This window comes from Arvicanthis niloticus, chromosome 14 (assembly GCF_011762505.2).
Source record: "Arvicanthis niloticus isolate mArvNil1 chromosome 14, mArvNil1.pat.X, whole genome shotgun sequence".
Taxonomy (NCBI): domain Eukaryota; kingdom Metazoa; phylum Chordata; class Mammalia; order Rodentia; family Muridae; genus Arvicanthis; species Arvicanthis niloticus.
The window spans coordinates 15,671,262-15,695,808 of NC_047671.1; the positions used below are offsets into that span (position 1 = coordinate 15,671,262).

The 24,547-nt window shown below is 45.8% G+C and overlaps 1 protein-coding gene across 1 annotated transcript; it reads right to left on the reverse strand.

Moving 5' to 3' along the window:
* Positions 1–7,274: 7,274 nt before the first annotated feature.
* On the reverse strand, positions 7,275–24,206 carry Mro (maestro). The gene is given in 10 exon segments (XM_076912480.1): positions 7,275–8,323; positions 8,623–8,730; positions 9,312–9,467; positions 12,632–12,817; positions 14,086–14,232; positions 15,992–16,088; positions 22,412–22,458; positions 22,460–22,626; positions 22,629–22,686; positions 22,688–24,206. Coding segments are annotated over 10 exon segments (1,224 nt in total). The 5' UTR covers positions 22,892–24,206; the 3' UTR covers positions 7,275–8,269.
* Positions 24,207–24,547: the final 341 nt, after the last annotated feature.

The following is a 24,547-nucleotide window of genomic DNA, read 5'->3' on the forward strand; positions in this document are numbered from 1 at the left end:
ACAGAGAGAGACCGAGAGAGACAGAGAGGGGGAGAGGGAGGGAGAGAGGGAGAGAGCGGGGGATATGTACGGATGTGTAGGCATGTGATATATGGTTGTGTGTGACTATAAGACTGTAAAGACCAGAAACACTGAGTGTCTTCTTCCATCACTCCCCTCCCTCCGTTTTTGAGGCAGGATCTCTCCCTGAATTGGGAGCTCACTGATCAGCCAGGCCAGCTGCCCAGCAACCCCAGTGGCCTTCCTCTCCTTGTCTACCAGCACTGGATTGCAGGTGTGCACCACCAATGTTTTACATGGGTACTAGGAGCCCAAAGCCATGCTTTCATGGCAAGAGATTTACTGCACCACCTCATCACGTCAGCAGGAATTTCATCGTAGACAAACCTTCCCTTCCAGCTGTTGGTACACGGCCTCACACTTCTTTCGCTCTCTGTTGATTCCTTCCTGCAGAGTCAATGGAGGGGAAAGGAGAACAAACCAGAGAGAAGGCACAGGGCTTATCCATTTGTTTGTTGCTTGCTTATTTTATTTTACTATGGTGTAAGGGATTGAACCCCAGGCCTAGCATATACTAGGGAAACACTCCATTCCTGCGCAATATCCCCGGAGCACTGGTTGGTTATTTCTAATGATAGTTTTGTGCCTGCCCATGGAAAATGTAGACAGATACTTGCTGAAAGATTAGCATGAATTTTTGGAGCTTTGCAGGTGGAAGAACCTGGTTCCAGATGCAGACGTGGTGCATGTAGCCAGACACTGGCCACAGCACGGACCACACCTCTGGAGACACTCAGAAACAGAAGACACAAGGGGGGTGTGTAGGAAGCCGCTGTTAGCGGTGGTATAATCTGCCATTCCAAGATGGCTCGGACATGGTGTCCTCCCACTAGTAAACAAGTAACTGCGCAGCAGCAAAGGCAGAAAGCCCGCCAAAAGTCACTGCTCATCCCGGGGCGTAATATGGGGTGATGAGTGAACAGCCAATCAGAAGTGAACACGCCACTCTAGGGTATATATAGCAGTGTCTTTCCCCAGCTTGGTGTCTTTTCCGCTTTTGCTGTTACAAGAAGTAAAGCCTCGTCTGTAGTGATACCCGATTACTGCCTCCGTGTCCTTCTTCGCGGGCGAAGGAGACACAAAAGAGGTGCACACAACAGGGGTGCTCTTTAGAAGCAGTGAGCCACCAAGGAGGAGACTCCTTAGAAATGGTGATCCATTATGGTCCTTCAGCTTTCTTCCCATTGTAGTTCAAGAACTGAATCACACAGCCTGTTGGAAGCAGTCTCACAATGATGCTGGGAAACCCAGATGTTACAGGTTTTGATTTCTCAGACAGAACAAAAGTTTTTGATAAACAAGTCCAAATCATATTTGATAATGAGAAGAAGAAAAAGAAGAAGAAGAAGAAGAAGAAGAAGAAGAAGAAGAAGAAGAAGAAGAAGAAGAAGAAGAAGAAGAAGAAGAAGAAAAGAAACAAAGAAAGAAACAAAGAAAGAAAGCCCCAAAAGGCTGGACCAACTGCTACCTTTCTTGGATTAATCAACACCATTGACTTCAGGTATAAACACAAAGGTCTTTTGAGATGAAATGGCCTTATCTGAGCAAATCCCAGCCTTGCTATTAGAATCTTTCCTATGTGTTTACTCTAAGAGCACAGGAAGAAGCAATGCACAACGACAATAGTTTAGCTGAACAAGTGAAGTGAGAATAATACAAGACATTATGTTTGTTTCTGCAAGGTATCAGATCTTTATTTCGGAAATTGGGTTTGCTCACTTAAGTTGTCAATGAACTCTCTGGTGTTTGATTAATTTAATCCACCGCTGCACTGCACACTGTATAGGTTTTCATTCCAGTCATAAAAAAAAAAAAAAAAAAAAATCCAAGATCCCTGGGTTTATTCCTCCTGGGTTTATGAGGGACATTAAATAAAAAGTCTCTCTGACACACTTTAATCTAAGCTTATTAAAAATTTCCTTCTTCCCTAACGGTGTCATACGTCATATTTTTGTCTTAAGCTTGATCTTGGTGTTAGAGCTGTCTCAGGGAAGAGTGGCAGGCTTTGCACAATTTCCAAACATTATTCTGCCCATCATGCTAACAGCCCTGAGTGTAACTAAAACACAACGTCGATAGTTACTTGCAAATCCCGCCAGCCAGTAGCCAGTATTTCTTAACCAGAAGAGTAACTTTGTGTAAAACAATCTGTCATTTATAAGTTTACTAGTGTGTACTTGTAAGGTCCTGTGTGTGTGTTGGGGGTGGGGAGTGAGACACGGTTTCCCTATGTAGCTCTGGCTGTAGACCAGGGTCACTTCTGCCTCGTGTTGCTGGAATTAAAGGTATACGCCACCACGCCTGGCTTTTTTCTTTCTGTTAAATTTGTTGCTTTTGAATTGGGGTCTACACTAAGACTGTGTTTCATATTTTCCTTTCGGTTTCTTGGAGAAATGGACTCCGGTAACAAGTGGCTTCCAAGGAAGGACAGTTAACCCAGACTTCCTTCTCTGAGCACAATCTGCTGTGTGGGGTCTTTCATCTCATGCTTCAAAGAAAAAAAAAAAAAAAAAAAAAACTGAGGCACTGGAAAGATAACCAGATCTCTCTATGGCTAGAAAGATCTCTCAGTTAGTATGTCTGTGGCCCCAAGCAGGAGGACCTGAGTTCAGTTCTGGCTATAGCATGTGTCTGAAACTCCAGGACTGGGGACGTCGTAGCAGGATACATTGGCTGTTGAGCCGAGGCTAACCAGTGAGCTCCAGGTTCCATGAGAGGCCTTCAGAATGTAAGGTGGCTCTTCACAAAGGAAGACACCTAGAGTTGATTGACATCTGGCCTCACAAGTCAAGGGGGAGAGGAAAGGAGAGGGGAAGTGGGGTGGGAGAGGAAGACTACGAGTCAGCTAGTGATTAAGTAAGAACATAGAGCCAGGCCTTTGGCCACCCAATTCAGCACCCTTTTAGCATGAATGACACCTTTTTGAGAACCAAGCTTCTCCCCTTCTCCAGCAGGTGGCTCCGTCCGCTGCCACCCTAGACAGTCATGTAGGAAAGTTTAGGATTTCTCTCAGCCCATTTTTGCTGTGGCAAAGGCATGTGCCTCAAGGAGTGGAGGCATAGGAAATGACATTCCAATTCTCAGGTCTACAATTCTGGAGACATTGAGCCATTATCCAGTTAACATTTACGAACGGTTATAGGAAACTCATTAGCTTGAGAGGAATATGTCTGCAGCAATTGCTCTGCAACAGAAGGTGGGGTGTTAATTATTGACAAGAGATTGCCCACAGATGGAATACAGAATTATTCACAGAGTTTTGGGAATACTGGGTTAAAGAGTTCCAGAGCAGAGAAAGGCATTGCATCTCTTGGAAGCATTCACAGACCTCCAACAAGGGTTCTGTGAGAATTTACAACTTGTTATTCTCAGTCAGTTATGACTATGATGTTTGTTAAAACCTGAGGTGAGGATAGATACCTGTCACACAATCATAAGGACTGTTGCTCTATCCTCAGAACATAAGCAAAAGGTCTGGCACAGACGTGCGTGATTGTAAATCCATGCTCAGTAAAGACAGATCCCAGGGGCTTGCTTGACAGGCAGCTTGGTCTTCTCAGTGATCTCTAGGTCAGTGAGAGAATCCATCTCAATAAACAAGCCCAAATATGACTTCTATATCACTAACTCCAAGTTCTCCGTCGCAACCCATGCTGTCTTCTAACATACACTTTAATGTTTTAATAAGGTGTAAGAAATAACAGGGAGACACTTCCTGTTTACTGACTCTTGCCTGGAGCCCCACAAATTTTCATACAAATTGTCAGAGCTGGTCACATCTGCTCCTCAGCTCTGGTTTCCTTCTCTTCCTCTCTTTAAAAATGGCTCATCTCACATATTTCCTCCCTTCCCAGTCTGAAAGCAGGAACCAGGTTTTCCGTGTAGCTCTATGTAATGTAGTGTAGCAGCAACTTGAAACTCTGTTTTCCTTTACTTATTCAATTGCTGTGTGTCTAATAGTAAGAAGGGAGAAAGGTCAAGGCACAGCCCTTGGGCTTGGCACTCAAGTTAATTGTTTTTGTCTTAGTCATGTGTCTCACCTGCTGGCACAAAATACTTGAAACAACTGAACGGAAGAAATGTTTCAGAAGGTTCTATCTGGGATACGGTGGGTCCACTTGGAGCCTGAATGAAGCCCACATCATGGCGGTATAAGTGCATAGCTAAGAAGACTGCTCACCTCATGGAAGCCAGGAAACAGATAAACGTGTACATCTGGCTGGCTTCCACCTTTGCCCCATTTTTGTTCTGTCTGGGATCTCAATCCATGGGACGGGACCCCCGGACCCTATGGAAATGCTCCCACAGACACAGTGGCATGTTTTCTAGGTTGTCCCTAATCCAGTCTGGTTGACAATGAAGATTAGCCATCACAGGCGTCTTGTGAGCAAGGGAACAGTTTGGACACAGGAGAATAAAGATAATCTGGAGGAGCCTTGTAAGAAAGGGAATGTGGGCCGGACAGTGGTGGCACACACCTTTAATCCCAGCACTTGGGAGGCAGGGCAGGCAGATTTCTGAGTTCAAGGTCAGCCTGGTCTAGAGAGTGAGTTCAAGGACAGCCAGGGCTACACAGAGAAACCCTGTCTTGAAAAATAAATAAATAAATAAATAAATAAATAAATAAATAAATAAATGGGAATGTGGGCTCGCTTTTGTCAAAATGTCCCTTAAAGAAGAACCATGACTTCAGACAGCTTCCCTCCCTGATCAGCATTTATTTTCTGGGCACCTCTGACAGTGAGGATTACAGATCAAACAAAAGGGTAAAATGAACAACAAGGAGACTCTTGGTGCTACTGCTCTGTGACAAACTACCCCCACAGTGACAGACTAGACCTATCGGTCATTCCATTCCTCAATCTATGTTCTACAACACGCATGAGCCCATAGAGACAGCTCCTTGTCTCCCTGCAGCATCAGTCAAGACAGTGCGGAGAACTGGAGTCTGCACGGATCATCCAGCCTCGGTCCTGGGTTTGGGCCTCAGACATTGCTGTGGGCTGGGTTCCCACCTCTCACCCAGGGTGATTACCTCAGGCTTCCTGCTTTGTGTGTGGTGATTTGACTTATGCAGAGGCTGGCTGGCCTCTGGCCGGAATGGAAAAGGAAGCTGTCAGGGATTATGGAGTGGGCCCAGTGCACCATCACCACATTCTGAAGGGTAAAACATGTCACAGTATGAACCTAGATTGGAGAGCAGCACAGTGCACACAGGGCATGGCTATGAGGAGGGGGATTCATTGGGTTACCATAGAAACCCAACATCAAATACCAACTGAGGGGGCTGGAGAAATGGCTCTTCCAGAGGTCCTGAGTTCAATTCCCAGCAACCACATCGTGGCTCACAACCATCTGTAATAGTGTCTGGTGCCTTCTTCTGGTGTGTCTGAAGACAGCAAAGGTGTACTCATATACATTAAATAAATAAATAAATAAATAAATAAATAAATAGATTTTTAAAAATATCAACTGAGGGACATCAACAATGTCTTTACTGAAGACTGTGCAACCCCACAGGTTCTACTATCCTATCTCCCCATCTCTGAATGTCATTGAAATTCAGTTTTGATGATCACCGAACAGATCTGAATCAGACTCTAAATCTACCTGTCAATCTAGGTTTACCAAGCCAGCATCTGGGGAAGGAAGGAGCTCACGATTCAGACCCATGGCACCTGCTGTTCAGTGTAAGTTACTCTTTGGAGCGTCTGCCATCCCCAGCTACAGGATTGGAAGGAGGAAGCCTGACTGTTTTGTGGCACCAGCTAGCTAGTAATTCTGCCATCTCTGCCTGTATTCTTTCTCTCCCAGGACACTCCTAAACACCCTCATGGCCTCATTTCTTGGTGACAGAGTCTCTCAGTCCTCAGAAGGGCTCTTCAGATCCCTCAGTGTTTTGATAACCTCCTGTGCTCTCTATTCTTGTTGGTTTTTCCAGTTCCCAAACTGAACACAGTGTCCTAGGAGTGACTGAGCACACTGAGGGTTTCAGAACTGTGATGAGGAAAAGCCTGGGGAGCAAGCTGGTTGGTGGGAAGGAGAGACTAAGAAATGTATTCTTGAGAGAAAAAAAAAAAAGCTGAGATGGAGACTTAATATGCTACCCGGACTAATCTTGAACTCATGCTTTCAAGTGACCATTCCACTTGGTTCTACCAGATAGCTAGGATTAGAAGAATGCCCATTGCATCATCACTGCACACAGGTGCAACTGTTTATGAGTGATGAGGCCCTTCAGATAGTGAAGATGGGTCACCAAAACAGTGGTGCATTTGTCAAGAAATTGTTAATAAAGTTATATGCTGAGTTTGAGTAATTCAATGTAGGTTTAGAACAGGTGTATAGTGAACTTTAGAAATGAATCCTAAACGTATGGTCTTAGTATATGCAGACAAGAGTAAAAATTACCTTGGTTGAGTAGAAAAGCAGACGTGGGTGGTGGTGTCCATAGTTTTATTTCTCACATTTTTAACCATGGAGAATTATTCCATGGCTAGAATCACTGTGCTTCAGTTCCAGAACTCAGATCACATGGATATACATTCTGCTTCTACTATTTATCTTGGGCAAGTTACTTGATTTCTTCCATGGTCTCATCCATGAAGTGAAAAGTATAATAGCAACTATCCCTGGGGCCAGCAAGATGGTGCAGCACTTAAAGGTGCTTGCTGCCGGGTTTGACCTCCTGAGTTGGATCCCTGGAACCCACATAGTGGAAAGAGAGAACTGACCCTCTCAAGTTGTCACCTGACTTCCACACACACCATGATACATGTTCACTCCCAATAAATAAAGAATAACACCTGTTGCATACAGTTGTTGTATTCATGTTATTTTCAAAAGGTTATTAGTGCCAATCTTACTATTATTTTATTGCTCTGAAGAGACACCATGACCAAGGCAACTTTTATAAAAGAAAGCATTTAACTGGGGGCATTCTTACAGTTTTGGAAGATCAGTGCATTAGCATCATGGCAGGAGGAGACAGGCATGGTGCTGGAGCACTAACTGAGAGCTTTACATCTTGATCTGCAAGCAGTAGGCGAGAGAGAGAGAGAGAGAGAGAGAGAGAGAGAGAGAGAGAGAGAGAGAGAAAGAAGAAGAAGAAGAAGAAGGAGGAGGAGGAGGAGGAGGAGGAGGAGGAGGAGGAGGAGGAGGAGGAGGAGGAGGGGAGGGGAGGGGAGGGGAGGGGAGGGGAGGGGAGGGGAGGGGAGGGGAGGGGAGGGGAGGAGACTGGGCCTTGCTTGGCCTTTTGAAGTCTCAAATTCCATCTCCAGTGATATACCTTCTTCAACAAAGACACACCCTCTAATCCTTCCCAAACAGTTCCACTAACTAGGGACCAAGCATTCAAATACATGAGCCTATAGGGTCCTGCTCATTCAACACCACAGTGCCCTGTAAGTTGTAAGCACTCTCAGTAAACGTTACTGGTTTTACTCTGTAAGTTATCACCATCCTGTAGATTTTCAGCAATATTTCTTCTCATTCTTTGTAAAGATGATTTTTAAGATAATGATATTTTAAGATCATCTGAAATTAAAGACATGTTGTAAGCCAGCTTCTTGGCATCTTGGTCAGTAGTAAATAGCAAACTATCAAAAACAAATACGTTTTTAAAATGCTTAAGGTAACAATGATTTCCTCCAGCCTCAGAAGTTATTTATCAGAAATGCATGTCACCTGACAGAGAGGGACTGAGAGGGGAGCTTTTGGGACATCAAGCATGTTAAATGGTTTAAGGAAGTGTGCATCTATTGGGCTGGGGAGATGGCCTAGTCAGTACAAATAGGTATAAGGGCCTGAATTTGGCTCTCAGAACCCACATTAAAAAAAAAAAAAACTGGTTTACTGGAGTATAGTTATAATCCCATTGCTGGCTCATCAGCCATCAGGACTAGCCTAATTAGCAAGCTCCAGGCCAGTTAAAAGGTCCTGTTTCAATGGAAAGGTGGGTAATGACTGAGGAACAGTAAGTGAGGTCGTCCTCTGACCTCTACAGTCATGTGGACATATGTGCACGCACACTCGCATAGAATCTCACTTTGGATGCAGAGAAACACTTCCAGGGTGATTTTTCTGCCCTCAGTCACTCTCTGACATCCTCTTTCTCTGTTGCAATCACTTGAGAGTCAGAGATAGAACAGAGGAAGCACGGTGCCCCGGCAGGGCACTCTCATGGGACACGTTCTCTGCTGCTCTGGACTTAGAGGATTTTGTTGGCATAGAAGTACAGCAGGATCTCTGGATGGCAGTGGCTCTGAAATTAGAAGTTAGAAAAGGTATCTGTGAGGGAGGTTGCCATACAGGATACTGGGAGCAGAGGCAGGAGTGGAAACAGCCGATGACTTGAGCTGAGCCAACAACAATATTGTGGGTCATCTTCTAGGCATCTTGGCAGTTACAACTTGTTAGGGATTCATTGCAATCATAATACTAGCTTGAGTTACTTTAGAGGGTAGTGGGAGGTAACTTCCTGCTGCACCGGGCCACTTCTGGTGCTACAGGCCTGAAGGTGAGAGACCCCCAGGAGGATTCCCCCTGCCCTGGCTCACTTACCAGCTGCCGGGAAAGCCTGGGGTTCTTCCAATCTTCTTCACTTTGGAAACTCAGCTCCTTTCTGAGTTTCAGATACGGAACACAGGCTTGAACAGTCATTTTGCAAGCCTGGGGGAAATAACATGGCTGTCCAATTGCCTAAAACTGTTAGAAAATTCTAGAATCCATGGCTGGGCAGGTGATCATATAGAACTACCGCCCAACTACGGTCAGGACCACTGAGGCTGGGAAAAGTGATTCTCAGGTCATTTATGAATGACTCTAAAAGGAGTTCTGCTCATGGAACGCCCATGACTTGGTCTGTGGCAAAGGCAGAGGGCACAGCTCTGCCGTGTACATAGCCCCTCTCACAATTACACTGAATCCACAATCTCTCTTCTTCCTTCCCTCCCCGCTCCCAAAGTGATTTGGTAGAGCTCTTAGCACTCGGGGTTTTTGAAGCACTCACCCAGCCTCATGTTCCTTTGGAGACCTGGCCTTACCTAACACCTAGCATTGGCAGGAGTCGGGTTAAAGCAGAGGCAGGCCAAAGAGCAAGTGGGGGAGATTGCACACTGGAGGCCCCTTTGCCCAGCTTTATATAACTGGCAGGAACCCCAGAGCCTGGCTTCTCCTCTTAGTAAAGCTGCTACCACCCTCTCTAGGGACAGCAGAGATCTCACAATGTGATAAAAGAATGTCAGTCTCACCTTGGCAACCTGAGGGCTTTCATCCTGCAAATGGCTTAGGAGAGAATCTTGGGTCTGGTTAACCTGGTAGGTGAAAAATGTATCCCATTTCCGTCCAGCAAAGGCAGCCAACTGCCCAAGGAGGACAAAGGCCGCATGCCGCACGCTGTCGTCCTCCTGTGGGTTTTCATCAACGAGAACACATCATCAGACCTCCCTCCATCAGAGTGGACTACAGCCATCACAAGTCGTTCATTAAAGGGTGAATGTCATTGCCAGGGCCCTGTGTCTCTTCATTCAATAGACAGACACTGCTGGTCTTAGACACCCTGGCTGTAAAGATTTTCTGCTTTCACTTCTCAGTTCTTTATCTCCATTCCTTTCCCTTTCTCTCTTGTTTCTTCTCTCTCTCTCTCTCTCTCTCTCTCTCTCTCTCTCTCTCTCTCTCTCTCTCTCCTTCACACTCCCTCCTCATTCCCCTCTTCTCTCTCTCTCTTTCTCACTCCCTCCTCATCCCCCTCTTCTTCTCTCCCTGTCTCCTCTTCCTCCCACCTATCTTATTCACCTCACCATCTCTCTTCTCCCTTCTGTCTGAGTTTCTCCTACAGATCAAGGAAATATAGATCTCGCATCTGCCCCGCCCCCAACACCCTCTCCCCTCTCCTCTCATCTCTTAGCTTTTCCCTGGGAGCCCATCACCCTCTTTTCTTCCACATAAATGATTTGTTCTGCATATCTGCCTTCTCAGGCAAGGAGGGTCATACCAAGAGATAGGCAGCCAACCCAGTCTCCTGACCTTGGTACACAGATTTTTATATCAGCATTTACCGTCCTGTCCAGGGAAAACAAAGAGAACAGGGGTGGGGTGGGCCTCTCCAAAGGAAAAGAAGCATCTAGAACTGGGTCACAAAGACTTGTCCAGAATGAGGCAACACCAATCGTTTTGTGAAGTATTCAAAAATATATTTTAGCATAAGTAACTCGTGTAAATTGCCTCGGGGTAGCATTCTGTGCATTGCCCTGTTCAGTGTGTATTAATGCTTAAATCAATGCAACTAAAATTTAGTGAGAACTTGTTCCAGCTAAACCCTCCCCCAAGGCTTCCATACAGAAATGCGTAAGCTGTCCCCCAAGAGTGTGATAATCATCTATTGGGGGCCCACATCCAAGCAAACATGGCATGAAGCTGACCATGTTCAGAGTGTAACTCTCAAATAAATTCTGTCATTAGAAAATGGTGGTGGTTGGTGGTGGTGGTAGTGGTGGTAGTGTGGTGATTTTCCTTTCTACATAGCCAAGGATTGTGCAAAAAAACAAAAAACAAACAGAAACCAAACAAAAAAAAATGACAGGCAGCTAGATTTTAAAAGCAGTTGAGTAAAACTCAACTGAAGTTCAGGTGGCACTGGAAGGATTTAAGGATATGTCCTTAAGGTTGGACCTGACATCCTAAGATGCTGATGTAAACTCTTCCTACCAACTCCTCAAACAAGATAGGTTTGTGCTCAACAGCAAACATGTAGGCAAGGGTAGTGTATCCTGCCTGTGATCTCAGCATTCAGGACCTGAGGCAATAGGACTGCCATGAGTTCAAGACCAGCCTGGGCTATATATTTGTTACAGGATATTTGAACCTGTTTCTAGCTGTGATGTGGCTCAGCCCCTTAGCACACACCTTTAATCCCAAACAATGAAGGCAAAGTTAGTCTGTAGAAGGAAGCACCCATGTTTGGAAGTGATGTCTAATCGAGTGGCAGACCAAGTGACGAATCAGAGAAAGATTTGACAGAATAGGATCTGCCCAACTCTCAGGAGAAGAGAGACAAAGGGAAGCTACTTGAGGGAGCAGCACAGAGAGAAAGGAGGAGGAAGGAAGCAGTTTTGCCAGGACATTTATAGAAAGACAAGTTGCAGAGAGAGAGAACAAACTAGACACAGGTGGAGACAGAACAATCCAGAGAATGAGAAGGAGCCAGAAGATAAGAAAATATTGCCCAAGTTAGTATGAGGCCAGGCAGAGGAATTCAGTAAGAAGCTGAGAGAAGCTATATTGAATCAGTTTAGAGAGGAGTTTGAGCCAGAACAGCTGGGTCGAACCAGCCAGTCAGAGGTCAGAAGAACTACACAGTGTGAGCTTATTCAGCTGTAAGTCTCAGAGACTGAAAACATTCTAGGCCTAGATTAGACGGTATAGAGGTTAGAAGTTTCCAGGACTAGGCCTAGGTGAACAGACAGAGACAGTAAGCCTTGAAGACAACAGCTGCATTGCTACAGGAGATTAAAAGTTAATTTTACACATATTGGGTCCATTCCATGCCATCTCCAATGAAATATTAACATCTGTCCCGGTGGAGGAAGGAGGGCCACTGGTAAGACAGCCAGCAGCTCTGATGGAAAATCTGAGCTCTGTAAGCTCAGAGTCGTTCCCTTTTTCTTGAGGAGCTCACGAAGTGTCTCCACGGGGAATTAGGGATGGAGGGACAGGGGCTATTGGCTCTTGGGATAAACAAAGGTCTGAGGCATGTCTAACAGCTGCTGTCTTTGTTAGAGAGGCAAAGAATAATAGTAGCAGGCTGGCTGTCAGTTACAGATGAATCCTCACTTTGAGACTCAGTGTTGTGCCTCTCAGGTTTATCTTGTGGCTAACGGTGCAGAGGCCACGGTCAGATGGCTGCTTTCAGGATGCATAGCAGTTCCGTGAACTAGAAGGGCAGGCCCTAATCTTTCCTCAGTCTCCTCGTTTTAGATAAAGATCATTGCAGAACCTACAGAAAAAGGTTATTGTAACAACTGCATATGTATCCATGGCAATTGTGTGGCATTGTGAATGACACACAGGAAGGACTCACTAAATGCTAACTTGTTGTGGAGAAGAGAATACTGAGCACAGGTCAGCACCACCACTACCACCATCATCACCATCCTCACTAGTGTATATATTCATTCCCCTATTGAAATGAGAACTTCTCAAGGGAGAGCGACAGGATTCTATACATCTTCTACGCTCTCCATAGCCCCCATCCATAACTTCTCAGTACCCTTCTCAATAAAATGTATTCATAAATTAGTGACTAATATAGATCTTGTTTCCGAGAAACACACTACCCAGGGTTCTCATTTCTTTTTCTTTCTGTGTTTTGAGACAGGGTCTTTTTATATAGTCCTGGCTGTCCTGGATCTTACTATCTATATCAGGCAAACCTCTAAATCAGAGAGCTCAGCCTGCCTCTGCCTCTGCTGGGGATAAAGGCACACTCCAGCACTATAAAGCTCGAGGCTGCCATTTCTAACCCAGGACTATGTCACAGCCCAGGACCATATGTTTACCCCTTCTCACTTACATCATTCAATAAAGTCCGGGTCTGAAGGGTGATGTCTATGAAGAAGGAGCCCAGGCCTTGGCCCTGGATCTTGCCCAGCAGGATGATCAGAGTCTTCACACTCTCGTGGATAACTTCAGAACTCACAGGATCATACAGTCCATGTACCAGGAGGTCAAGCATAACTTTCTTATACTTTCTCACTTGCTAGCAAGGTTGGAAAAACATTAGAATCATAGATACTCACATATAAGCACAAACAGGTTCACACACATGTACACACACACACACCCTACAGCCCTAATCTTCCAGGAGCCCAAGTTACTTTTTATAGCTTATTAACATATACATCATTGTATTTTGCTCATATTAATCCCCTGATATCTCCCATCCTCCCTTCCCCCACTACTCCTCACGCTGTTCCCTCTCCTCACAGCAGTTCTCTCTCTGTGTTCATGCCATTCATACGTATAACACATAATAAAATGTATAATTTATATGCATCATATATATTAGTGCATAAATCTATAATACACACACACTTTCTTCTGAATCTTCTACCAACTCAACCAAATACAAATGCTTCTAATAACCCAGGTCAGGAACCCAGCTTGGTCTTAGAAGAACAGAAAGGACAAGCAGAAATGAGGCCTCTGGACAACAGAGACGGGAGATTCTTCAAGAACAAGAGTAAAAGTGTTCCAGGGACCTTCAGAGTGCTAGGTGTCTTTTTAATGGTGAAAGGGCACAAGCAGGCATCAGTGTGCACAAGCACTAAAGAAGGAGCATGAAAAATGCCTTTCCCTAAATGAGAATTATGAGAAGATTGTTTTAAACTCTCAGAGTGATATCAACCTGAGTTGGTGCTACAATAACTGTTTCCCAAGGCTGACAGAGCTGAGGCACGCCAGCCTGTGACCACCTTGACTGAGTCACACCCTTATATAATTTGTTCCTCTCCTGTGTAAAAAGAACCAATGGCTGGCTTCTAGCCGGATGCTACAGAAGTAACCAGATGTCTGTCCTGGTTGCTAAGCTACGTTATATAAGACTCCAGTAGATCAGACAGGAGTGAGAAACACCTTGAAGAAACAAGTTATCATGTTTTGAGAATGTGGATCCTGGGAACCTAGGTCGGGGTTGAGGAGATGGCCCCCAGCAGACAGCCAGTAAGGAAAGAGAGATCTCAGTCCTACCATCGGAAGAGCCAGTTCTGCAAAACGACTTTCTTGGACTTTCTCTGAAAAGAACCCTGAGCTTCTGGAAGGCACAGTTTGGTGAATGGCAGTTTGCAGCCTTGTGAGATCATGAACAACTGATGCAGTAATATACCCTGAGCACAGATACTGCTGTTTGGTAGTTTATGTAGCTTGTTAGTGCCAACAGTCCATGGAGTGTGTGCGCAAGCTGTGTGGACTCCATGCCTTGAGGGCTTAGAGTCTTGGGAAGGCTCTCTAAACTCTACCTCCCCCTACCTTGTCAGGAGCTTCCCGGGCCAGAGTACCCAGGGCCCTCATTGCTAGACGGCGATTTTTAGCCTTAGGATCCCGGGCTCTTTCTGCCAAGATGGAGAGCATGTTCTTCAAAGGCTCCCGCTTCTGCAACCTCAGTTTCCAAGAGACCTGGGTGGTCAAAAGTGCATTAATTCAGAGGCTGATGAGATGGCGCGCTTGCTAACCTGCTCGCTCGCCAAGCATGAAGACCTGAGCTCAAATCCTCAGCACCCACATAAAGTGGCATCACTGGGAAATCAAACCTCAGCACTGGGAAGACAAGGAAAGAAAGAACTTTAAAGCTTACTGGCCAGTGACAGAGAGAAAGAGAGAGAGAGAGAGGCGCTAGGCATTAAAGCAGGGTTTTGCATAAACTAAGCCCTCACCACTAAGCTATACCCAGCCTTTGAAGATGATTTACTTTTGCTGGCAAATACATTTGTCTACATAGCAGAGACACTGACGGAGGAAATAACACAGGGCTGGTGTTGTGGGGTCGGTGATTCTGGAGAGAGAGACATAGCAGTGAACTGTGTGACAAATGCTCAGAGGAAAGGGGGCTGTCCTTGAGACCCAGTGTATGCTGTGCTGTAATTTCTCTTATCTGAAAAGTTCCCTAGCCCCTCTTCCTCTTTCCGTCCATCCTCATTCCTCTGCTGTAGTCTTAGCTAAATAAAATGAATGGCATATTTGTGTGATACCTGCTTTATCCAATTCCTCTCTTCCGATTCTCTCTTGATACATCTGCAAACAGGCCAGGGTTCCTGCATCTCCATCTGGCAGTATGACAAATTCTAAGAGACCTTTCTCAGTAGACACCTTCCTCAACCTTTCATTAACATGTGACTCAATTGCAACATCTCAACAAATATCAATTACACATCTACAAACATTCCAGGACATTTGAAGGTTGCCTCGACTTTTGAATTCGTGCATCTGAGCAAAGAAGAAGGAGCAGAAGCAGAAGAAAAAGAGAATAGGAAGAACAACAAGAACAAGAAGAAGAGGAGGAAGAGGAAAAAGAAACACAATGGGGAAATACTATCCTTTTAGAAAAATCCTACACTTTCAAACTAAACTAGATCAAGATATAGGCCACCTCTCCACGGAGCAGAGAAGCTGCCTCACGGGGGAGCAATGGGCTTCCATGCCGAGAAGGCTCTGCTGTTCTTCAGAACACAGAACAAGGCAACCCACATGAGAGGCAGATCCCAGACGATGAAGGATGTCACCAATGGCCAGGACTCAGTGATGAAGGCTTCATCTGAAGGCTCAGTGGGTAAAGCATGCATGAGGACCTAAATTTGAGCCCCATGTAAAGGCAGGCACAAGGGCATTTGTCTATAATCCTAGTCACCCTGTGACAAGATGGGGAGTAAGGGATCCCAAGAGAAGAGAACCCCTGTCTCAAAGGAGGTGGAAGGTAGGACAGACATCCAAGGCTGTCCTCTGACCTCCGTGTGTGCATCATGACATGAGAGCACCTGTATTCACATTGGAATGGGGACACACACACATACACACACACACACACACACACACACACACGGGGGGGGGGCGGGGTGTAGGGGAGAATGAATGGGAATCAGAGACAAAAGCTAGCTCCCATCCTTAGGAAGTAGGTACGAATGCAGGGTCCAGATTAAGCAGTCTGCTCAGCACTGTGCACGAGGTATGGTAACTCTCCAGCATCACTATTTCTGAGTATTTACCACAGTTCTTGTTTTCTTTTTTTAATTTTTGGGTTAGCAGCAAGCTTCTCATCTTCTCATAAGCATCCTCTATCCCTGCTGACAAGACTGTCATCACCCAGGCAGAGCCGCTCTAACTAGAGAGAGCAGGCTCACATCGTACAGAGTGGCGACTGGGAAGGGACATCATGCCTGACCTTGGAAAAGAAAGATAGCAGCGATGCCCTTCTCTTCTTGGACTTGGTGGGGGTGGGGAGGGGCTGGTTCAGGATTCTCTGCATTTGGTCCATGAAACTAAAAAAAAAGTGAAAAAAAAAATCATGAGATGAGCCCCAGACGGTCATCTGAAGTGTCCCTGTCAATCAGCCTTGCTGCTCACTGTGTAGAATGCACCCTACTGGGGGGAAGAACACAAAGACAGTGGGAGCCTTCCACCTTGCTTCGGAACTAGGAGTCACAGGACAAGGTCAGAAGCTCAGCAAGACAGACAGAGGGGAGCAGCAGCTGACCTCAAACTCCCAGCAATCCTCCTGTCTCTGCTTTCTGAGTGCCAGAATCAGAGCTATGCACCGCCACCCTCAGCTCCAGGAGAGCGTAATGAGCTACTTGTTTGAATATGGTGTGAGGTGCGGTGCTTCTGTAGTGGTTATTACCTTTGAGTATTCTGCAGCTTGACAGAAGAGGCCCGCAAGTGTCTGCAGGTGGTTCTCATCCTGGAGAGAGCAGAATCCCCTACAGCATTTTAAAAACCCAACACCCTGGCTGTCCTAGCTCGAGGTTGTCAACTTCTCTGGAAGTGACCTTGGCATCAGCCTTTCTTTTTTTTTTTTTTTTTTTTTTTTTTAATTGACCACACAATCAAATAGTCAGTCGCTGAACTAGGGTAACCAGTGACCAGAAACCTGTCTTGGTTTGCCTGGGGCTGAGGAGTTTCCTGAAGTCAGGGGCGCAAGGCAACCGGGGACATCCCCACCTGACAGATCCCAGCCCGCTTAGGCAATGACGGATTGGAGCAGCTGATTCGCTTGGGTGTAGAGAAGGGTGGGGATTCATTTTCTCTGTTATCTTTGTTTTCCAGCGCATTTTCTTGGTCAGAAGGCACCAGGAAGTCATGAAAATGTGTCTTCTACTTATAGGTAGGTGCCCAATAGCAACAAAGAGAGAAGCCATCTCCTCTAGAGATGTATCCTCAAATGGGTTGTCCAATCCCAAGTTGTCAGCCCCGGATGCAGTAGGGTGTGTGTGTGTGTGTGTGTGTGTGTGTGTATATATATATATATATATATATATATATATATCCACACACATATATATATATGCATATGTGTATATACATATGTATATGTGTGTATATATAAGTATATACATATATACACATATACATACATATATAAACCAATAATAATTAAAGAAGACAGCATGTGTTGGAGGAAGAGTATGGAACACGAGGAGCTGGGGGGGAAGGGCGGAAGTGACACAGATGCCGTGCTTATTCATGAAGTTGTCAAAAACACAACTTTTAAATGAACAAAAACATCTCTAGCCTCTGGACCCCATTTCTCCTTTCTCACTGGTCAGCAGACCTCCCTGTACCCCTGTGATGGGGACTAAACCCAAACAGCAGAAAAATGGGGATAAGGAGATGGCTCAGTCAGTAAAGTACTTGCTGTATAAAATGAGGACCTGAGTTCAAATCCAGCCCCCCATGAAAAAGCCAGGCCTGGCAGAACTCCCCTGTAATCCCAGTGTTGGTGAGGCAGAGAGAAGAGGATCCCTGGGGCTTGCTAGCCACAGGTTAACCAAATTGGTGAGTTCCAGTTAAAAAAAAAAAAAAAAGTGGCCAGGCAGTGGTGGCCCACATCTTTAATTCCAGCACTTGGGAGGCAGAGGATTTCTGAGTTCAAGGCCAGCCTGGTCTACAGAGTGAGTTCCAGGACAGCCTGGGCTATACAGAGAAACCCTGTCTCGAAAAGGAAAAAAAAAAAAAAAAAAAAGTGTCTCAAAAAATAAGGTAGAGAACAGCTGAGGAAGACACTTAATGTCAGCTTCTGACCTCCACTTGCACACACACACACACGCACACGCACACGCACACACACATACCTCCCTCCCACACACATCAGTCTCTGTTTGCATCAGTTGCCTGACTGACAGAGAGTCCCTCTGTTGAACTGAAGGCACCCCTGTGGAATTGTCCAGTGTTGAGCATGCGTCAGAACCCCCAGGGCGAGCATATGAAAACACACACACTTCAGGCCTTATCCTCAGAATTTCTGACTCTGCATACTGGAACAGGCAGGCAACCAACTAACCTGTATCTCCAGTAAACTCCCAGGAGGTACTGAGCTACAGTTGGCCTGGGGACCACACTTCAGAACCACCCTAATAGAACAAAGAAACCCCAGCACTGAAAGACTGTCTCCTTCAAGAATAAAGGACTTACAAACTCACACTGAGGCAAAACAGAACAGTCGGCACCAAAGGAAGTGTGTGGCTGCTTCCAGGGTTTCCTTCAGGCTACTTGATGTTCAAATAAAACCTGCTACTCCTTGGGTGGGATTCTCTGGATCAGAGTTTGACAGACACCTGAGGACAGCATCCGTTGTCTGATAGGCTGGGGCTGGCTCCCTGAGGAGGCCAAGAGCCTCATTGTAAAGCAGCTGGCGTCTGTGTTCCAGGCAAAGTAAATCATGCCTGGAGCGACTCTCCACTGGGCAAGGAAACAAGCCGCTCCTTGTTCCTTATGCTCAACTTCTTTTGCAAGATTAACAGAGCCACAAAGGATGCTAGCCAGCTAAGGGAGCTTCCCCCAGTTTCACACACCAAGCAGCAAGCCTGGTCCTAATAGGACTAGAATTCAAAGTCACAGAACATTCGCAAGCAGGGCAAAGCGAAGGGACATTGAGTGGCTTGTCCTGGAAGATACCGCACCCGTGGTTAGAGACTCTCACATGGGTTTCTTCTCTAGCTTACTGCTTGTTCTAGCAAACCTTCTCCAGGGTCTCTGCCTCCCCTCACAAGACTAAGGCTGTCATCTCTTGTCAGCTGCCTTCCAGAGTTCATGTTAACTTTAAATGCAAACTTGCAAGTGTTTTTCACATTATTAAGGGAGCCTTCTATTTCAGCATCCCTGGGACTTGTCAGACTCCAGGCCGACTGCACAGCTGCTGGACCAAAATCTCAGGGAGCCGAGGGCCTGAAGAAGACTCTTGGTATGGCTAAACACACACTGGTGTATAGGAATCTCTGAACTAGAAATTAACCCCAAGATTCACATACTCCACGGAGCTGAGGCCATACCTTAGGAAAGACCCCAGAAGTCACAGGAGGGCCGTGTTTGAGAGAGGAGAAAGTCGGTATTTATAAATACAGCCTTGCAGCATGTGTGTGTGGAGCACACTGAAGTTCACAGTTGCTGTAGTTTGGATTCGATTTAGCCCTTCCAGGCTGACATTGAAGTTGAAGGCTCACTATGAATGACTAAGGCAGAACCTTTAAGAGCCGATTCAGACTCCGCCCTCACTAAGAGATTCCTCGGTTCATTCATGTGATTAAAGGATCAAAGGGTTAATGCTATCACAAAAATGAGTCTGTTGTAGAATCCAGCTTGGTTGGGCTGAACTCCCACCACGGGATGCTCTACAATACTTTAGGACTGTGTCCGCAAGAAAACTATCCATTGCTGGGGTCCTGTAACTTTGGACCTGAACTGAGAGTCCAAGCCACTCTGTTACGAAGTTTCTGGTGCTCTGTCATTAGCAACAGAAATGAACTAAGATAACTGTAGAGATTAAAGTCAGTGGTAGAGCATGATCCTATCATACAGAGATCCTGAATTCTAGGATGTTTTTTCCCTATCAGTACTAGAGAGACCCAGTGCAAGAGTTTGTACATGTTAGGCAAGTATCTACCACTGGCCTGTAGTCTCAGCCCTCCGTTTTTAAAAAGCCAGTCTTACTACAAAGCTCAGGCTGGCCATCCACTTGCTCTGTAGCACAAGCCAGAATCCAACTTGATATTCCCCTGCCTCAGTTTCTTCAGTGCTGGGATTACAGGTATGAGCCATCACATCCAACCAGGAAGCCATTATTTAAAATTTCCTTAAGAAAGAGAGAGAGAGAGAGAGAGAGAGAGAGAGAGAGAGAGAGAGAGAAGCAAAACAACATCTGTAATCCTAGCGTTCAGGGGAAAGCCTGGGCTACATAATGAGCTCCAGGGCACCAACCTGGGCTACATGGAGAGACTGTGTCTCAAAATAAAACAAAGTAAAAACAAATAAAAAGAATAAGAATACGCAGGCTTGGCATGGGGAGGCCCAGGTGCACTCGAAGCTTCCAGGGAGCAAAAGCAGAAGGGTCGTGTATTCCAGAGAGCTCTAGGCTTTAGAAGAATACCTCTTCTCAAAAAAAAATAAAAATAAAAAATAAGTAAAGAGAACTTGGAGTTCAATGGGCTGCAACCCTCTGCAGTACCGGCAGCTTCTTCCATGAGACCTGCACATGCCAACACCTCCAGTTTCCTTTTAAAAGCTGTGACCTTTATACCCAATCTATCAAAACTGAAGGATCATCTCCACCTGTGGCAACACAGGCTGCCTGGGAGGAACAGGGTGAACCAGCTACGGATGGACACAGAACACCAAGTCCTGGTCACTTGGCTCTAAACAGTCATTTCCTACTAGAGGTAGGCTTTCCTATTGTAGTTAAGGAGACCCAGGCTAGAGGGCAGAGGAGGAGGAGGAGGAGGAGGAGGAGGAGGAGGAGGAGGAGGAGGAGGAGGAGGAGGAGGAAGAGGAGGAGGAGGAGGAAGAGGAAGAGGAAGAGGAAGAGGAAGAGGAAGAAGAAGAGGAGAAAGAAGAGGAGGAGGAAGGGAAGAGGATGAAAAGGAGGAGGAAGAGGGGAAGAAGAGGAGGAGCAGGAGGAGGAGGAGGAGAGGCCTAGAGATTACAAGCTGCAGGCAGAAGTCTGACAGACCCTTGTTTGGTCCCTTTGCACACTGCTTAATGCATCTCTCCGCCTCTGGAGCCGTGCCCGGTTTCAAGTATTTTACTATCCCCAAGGCCATTGGCATGTCAGGGTTCTACCTTGTCCTAGAGAAAAGCCACAGATCAGGGCTACTGGAAGCTTTTCAGGCTGTATTCTAACACCCAGATACCTTTACAAACATAAATCCCTCAGACTCAAATATGAGCTCATGACCATCCCTCCTCGTCATGAAGCCATGAGGCGTATTATAGAGACCCAGATTGTCAACAGTTGTATTTTTCCTCATCTGTAAACTGAAGAGGAAAAAATAGCTGGATTGCAAACTACCCTTTGAACTCTGATCAGGAAGAGCTGTGTCAGCTGACCCCTGCTTAACTGTGGAAGGTTAACTGTGATTCTCTGGGCCCTGTGCAAACTCTGTCACCCATGGCTGTGGTGACTGTACTCACACCTTGTTTGCTTTGCGTTGGGAGCACGATTCTCAGGAAGCTGTTCACAGCTGTACCCGTTACTGCAACTGTGACGGTAAGTAGTTTACTTGCTGTGCGAGGAATCAAACATCTGTACAGGGAGGGGACACCATTTCTCTGAGAGCAAAGTTAGATATTTTGGAATGACTTCACAGTGGGAAGCGGCTCAAACACCGCTGTGTAATTAGGTATTCGGACAGAGAATGTTTGAGGAAAGCTGTGGTTTCAAAATGAGGTTGCAGGTAACTTCGAGCGGCCCTTTACTCTCTTGCTAGAGTAAAACAAACCAAAGCTAAAAGGGACTTAGGTTTGCCTAAGTAAACAACTCAAAAAGCCAACAAGTAGATTAAAATTTAAAGAAAAGGCCAGTCCTAAATTAGTAGGACAGCTGCACTTCAGGTGAGGTTGGGCAGTGCTACTTTCCTGAGCCTCTGCTTCAACTTCGCTTTTAACTAAATCCAGCCCCGCCAGCTTAAATCAAAGAATTCCTATCATATGTCATTCAATCTCACAGTTTCTTAACGAAACAGTCATTTTCATTATCTTTCTTTTAGAGAAAAAAAAAATCCTGGAGTTTAAAATAATATCAAACAACTCAGCCAAAGACAAACAGCGATGGAATTCAAAATCCTGAACCCGCCACTCCTTTTTTTCTTAAAAACAAAAAGCAAGCAAACAAAAAACAAGAAACGTTTTTAACTTCCAAACTGCCCTTGAACGTGCAATCCTTCTGGCTCACTGTCGCTCAGGAACGGGGGTCATAGTTGGGTACCAGCATAGCAGGGTACAGTCTGTATGTGCTTTTCATCGGCCCTCAAAACTCCTGGACAACTCCCTGTGTGCTGACCAAGTGAACTCTTCAGTCTGAAGCATCCATATTTTCCCTCAGACCTTCCTACACTAAAACTCTCTGCTAAAATCCTATGATCTATATAATCCATCTATTGACCAATTGATATAGTTTACTAATAGAAAAAAAAAGTAATACATGGTTTCCAGGTCAGTTGTTGCCCTATTCCAAAGGAAACATCACAAGATAGCAAAACTTCTTGGGATTCAATTCCCTCCAATACCAGTGGCCAGCGCACATTCCAGGATGGATGTGGGAACTGGCACCTGCACTTCTGCTCAGTCAGGGCTGCCCAGCCTCTGGTCACCTTACCTGGTTCCTGGGGTGACTGTCAGGTGATGAACCGCTGTTAAAAGACTGGAGGCTGGTCCTGGGTCCCTCGGGAGGCACGCTGTTCCAGATGTTCGGGATTGGCCTCCGAAGGTGGTGAATCAGCGAGATTTTCCCAGCCGTGGTTTCCTTACATACAAAAAGAGAAACCAGAACGTCCTCTCGGAATTTGGAGCCAGCAGAGAATAGAAAAGTGAGATAAATAGGAGAGGGGATCCCGCGAATTTGAAGTGGTGAGGTGGGGGAGGGAACTGCCCCTCCAATGACACCCACAATGTTGTCGTTCCCCCACCCAAGATGCTACGCCTTTGCGCCTCACACTGCCGAGGTGTCTCCTGCCTGCTGATCGCTGTTCCTGCCCTTTACTAATCCCTCCTGTCCCGTCTCAAGCACACTTTCTCCGGAAAGAACAGCAATTCTGAGGACTTCACCCTTGCCAAGACACGCGTTACCCGGAGCCATTTCCCCATGATGCCAGTAGATGGCGCAATCATCCCAGTCAAGGCTTCCAGGACTCTGGCCTCCTCTCCCCGAAAGAATCCTGTTAGCGTAGCATTTAATCTAAAAAGCAGCATTTAATCTAAGGACTGGACTTTGTCCCTATGCCAAACAGCCTCATTGTGACTGACTATCTCACTAACAAGTATTTTAACTGCTAACACTGGTTCCTGTTTAACAGACGTCGCATATCCCGAAAGGAGTGATTCAAACATTTCAACAACTTAAATCATGTATTAGTTAAAAACTGAATAACAAGGCTTCTTCTGCTACTGCAGTCTTTTGAAGCCTCCCTCTGCCTCCTTTCTCCTTCCCTGAACTCTGCCACCATGTGCATGAATCTTGGCATCAATAAATATTTATTGACTGGCCCTGCGTGGGCTGAGGAAGGCCAAAAGACCTTGAAGGGGCAGGGTTAATAGGGAAGCAGTCTGTTACACATTTGAGAGCCTGTTAATGCTATTTGGTACCATTCATGAATACTTTCTTGTGCCAAGCTTTAGAGTAAATATTACATTAATTATCACATTTAATTTGGACACCAAACCAAGGAAACAACATCTCCTGTTGTCCTCGGTTTCGTACCGTTATTGGCAGAGTCAGAGTTCAGGCTCGCTCGTGCTAGCGTTTGGACTCCTAGTCAGGATGCTGCTATGCAAAGGGCCAGTTTAGAAAATCCATTAGGAGTTAGGTGAATAAATATAAGCCACATAAGTACATTGGGGGAGGGGTTGACGGTCCAGAGTAAAGAAAAATGAAGATGAAATAAAACCCTCTTTGGACTGGGCTTTTGAGAATACCACAGTTGACCTTTGAGGTGTAATTTCCATAGGGTAAGGACAGAAATAGTACAGGAAGATGTAAAGGAACTTATAGTTGGGGGGGTGGGGTTCTCTGGGGAGCAGAGAGGTGTCTCTCCCCTTGCCTGAACCTAGGATCAGACACAGGAATAAAGAAAGTCATGACTGACATGAGTTCAGAGCTCCTGTGGCTTTTCAAGTTCAGATCTTCCAAATTAGCGTCAGTCTTTTCAAGATCTGGGATAGATATTAAAGGCATCGTCCGGGTACTGAACATGTAGTGCTATGACTGACCCCAAACCAGACAGGATTCTATCGTGGTCAGGGAAAGCCAGTGGGGAGAGAGCTGTGCTGGGCAGTGTGACTACAGATTACAGACCAGAAATGCAGTTTGCACCCCCCCGCATGGGCGCAGCCACAAGAGGAGCAGTGTTTCTGCCCATGGTCAGCAAGCCTTCCACCACTGAGCCATGCCTCCAACCCCAGCTGGTACCCTATTCATAATCCCTTCTCTCTAATGATACCCTGTATCCGCATTTAAAGACGTTTGATAGAGTATAACGTCCTCTCTGTTGCCAAATACGAAACCTAATCTGCACTGCTCCTCTGTCTGCTTAAAGCCACAAGGGGAATCAGGGCTGAAGCTAAAAGCTGTCACTGGAAGGAAGCCTGCAGATGCCAGCGGTAGTGTCACCCTGTCACCTGAGCACAGTGGTCATAAGGACGTGGGTATGAGTAGTACTCCAGAGGATTCAAAGCACAGTGTGTGCCAACTTGTAAAGACTCTTTATCAAGACACAACATCCCAAGAGAACCCAAG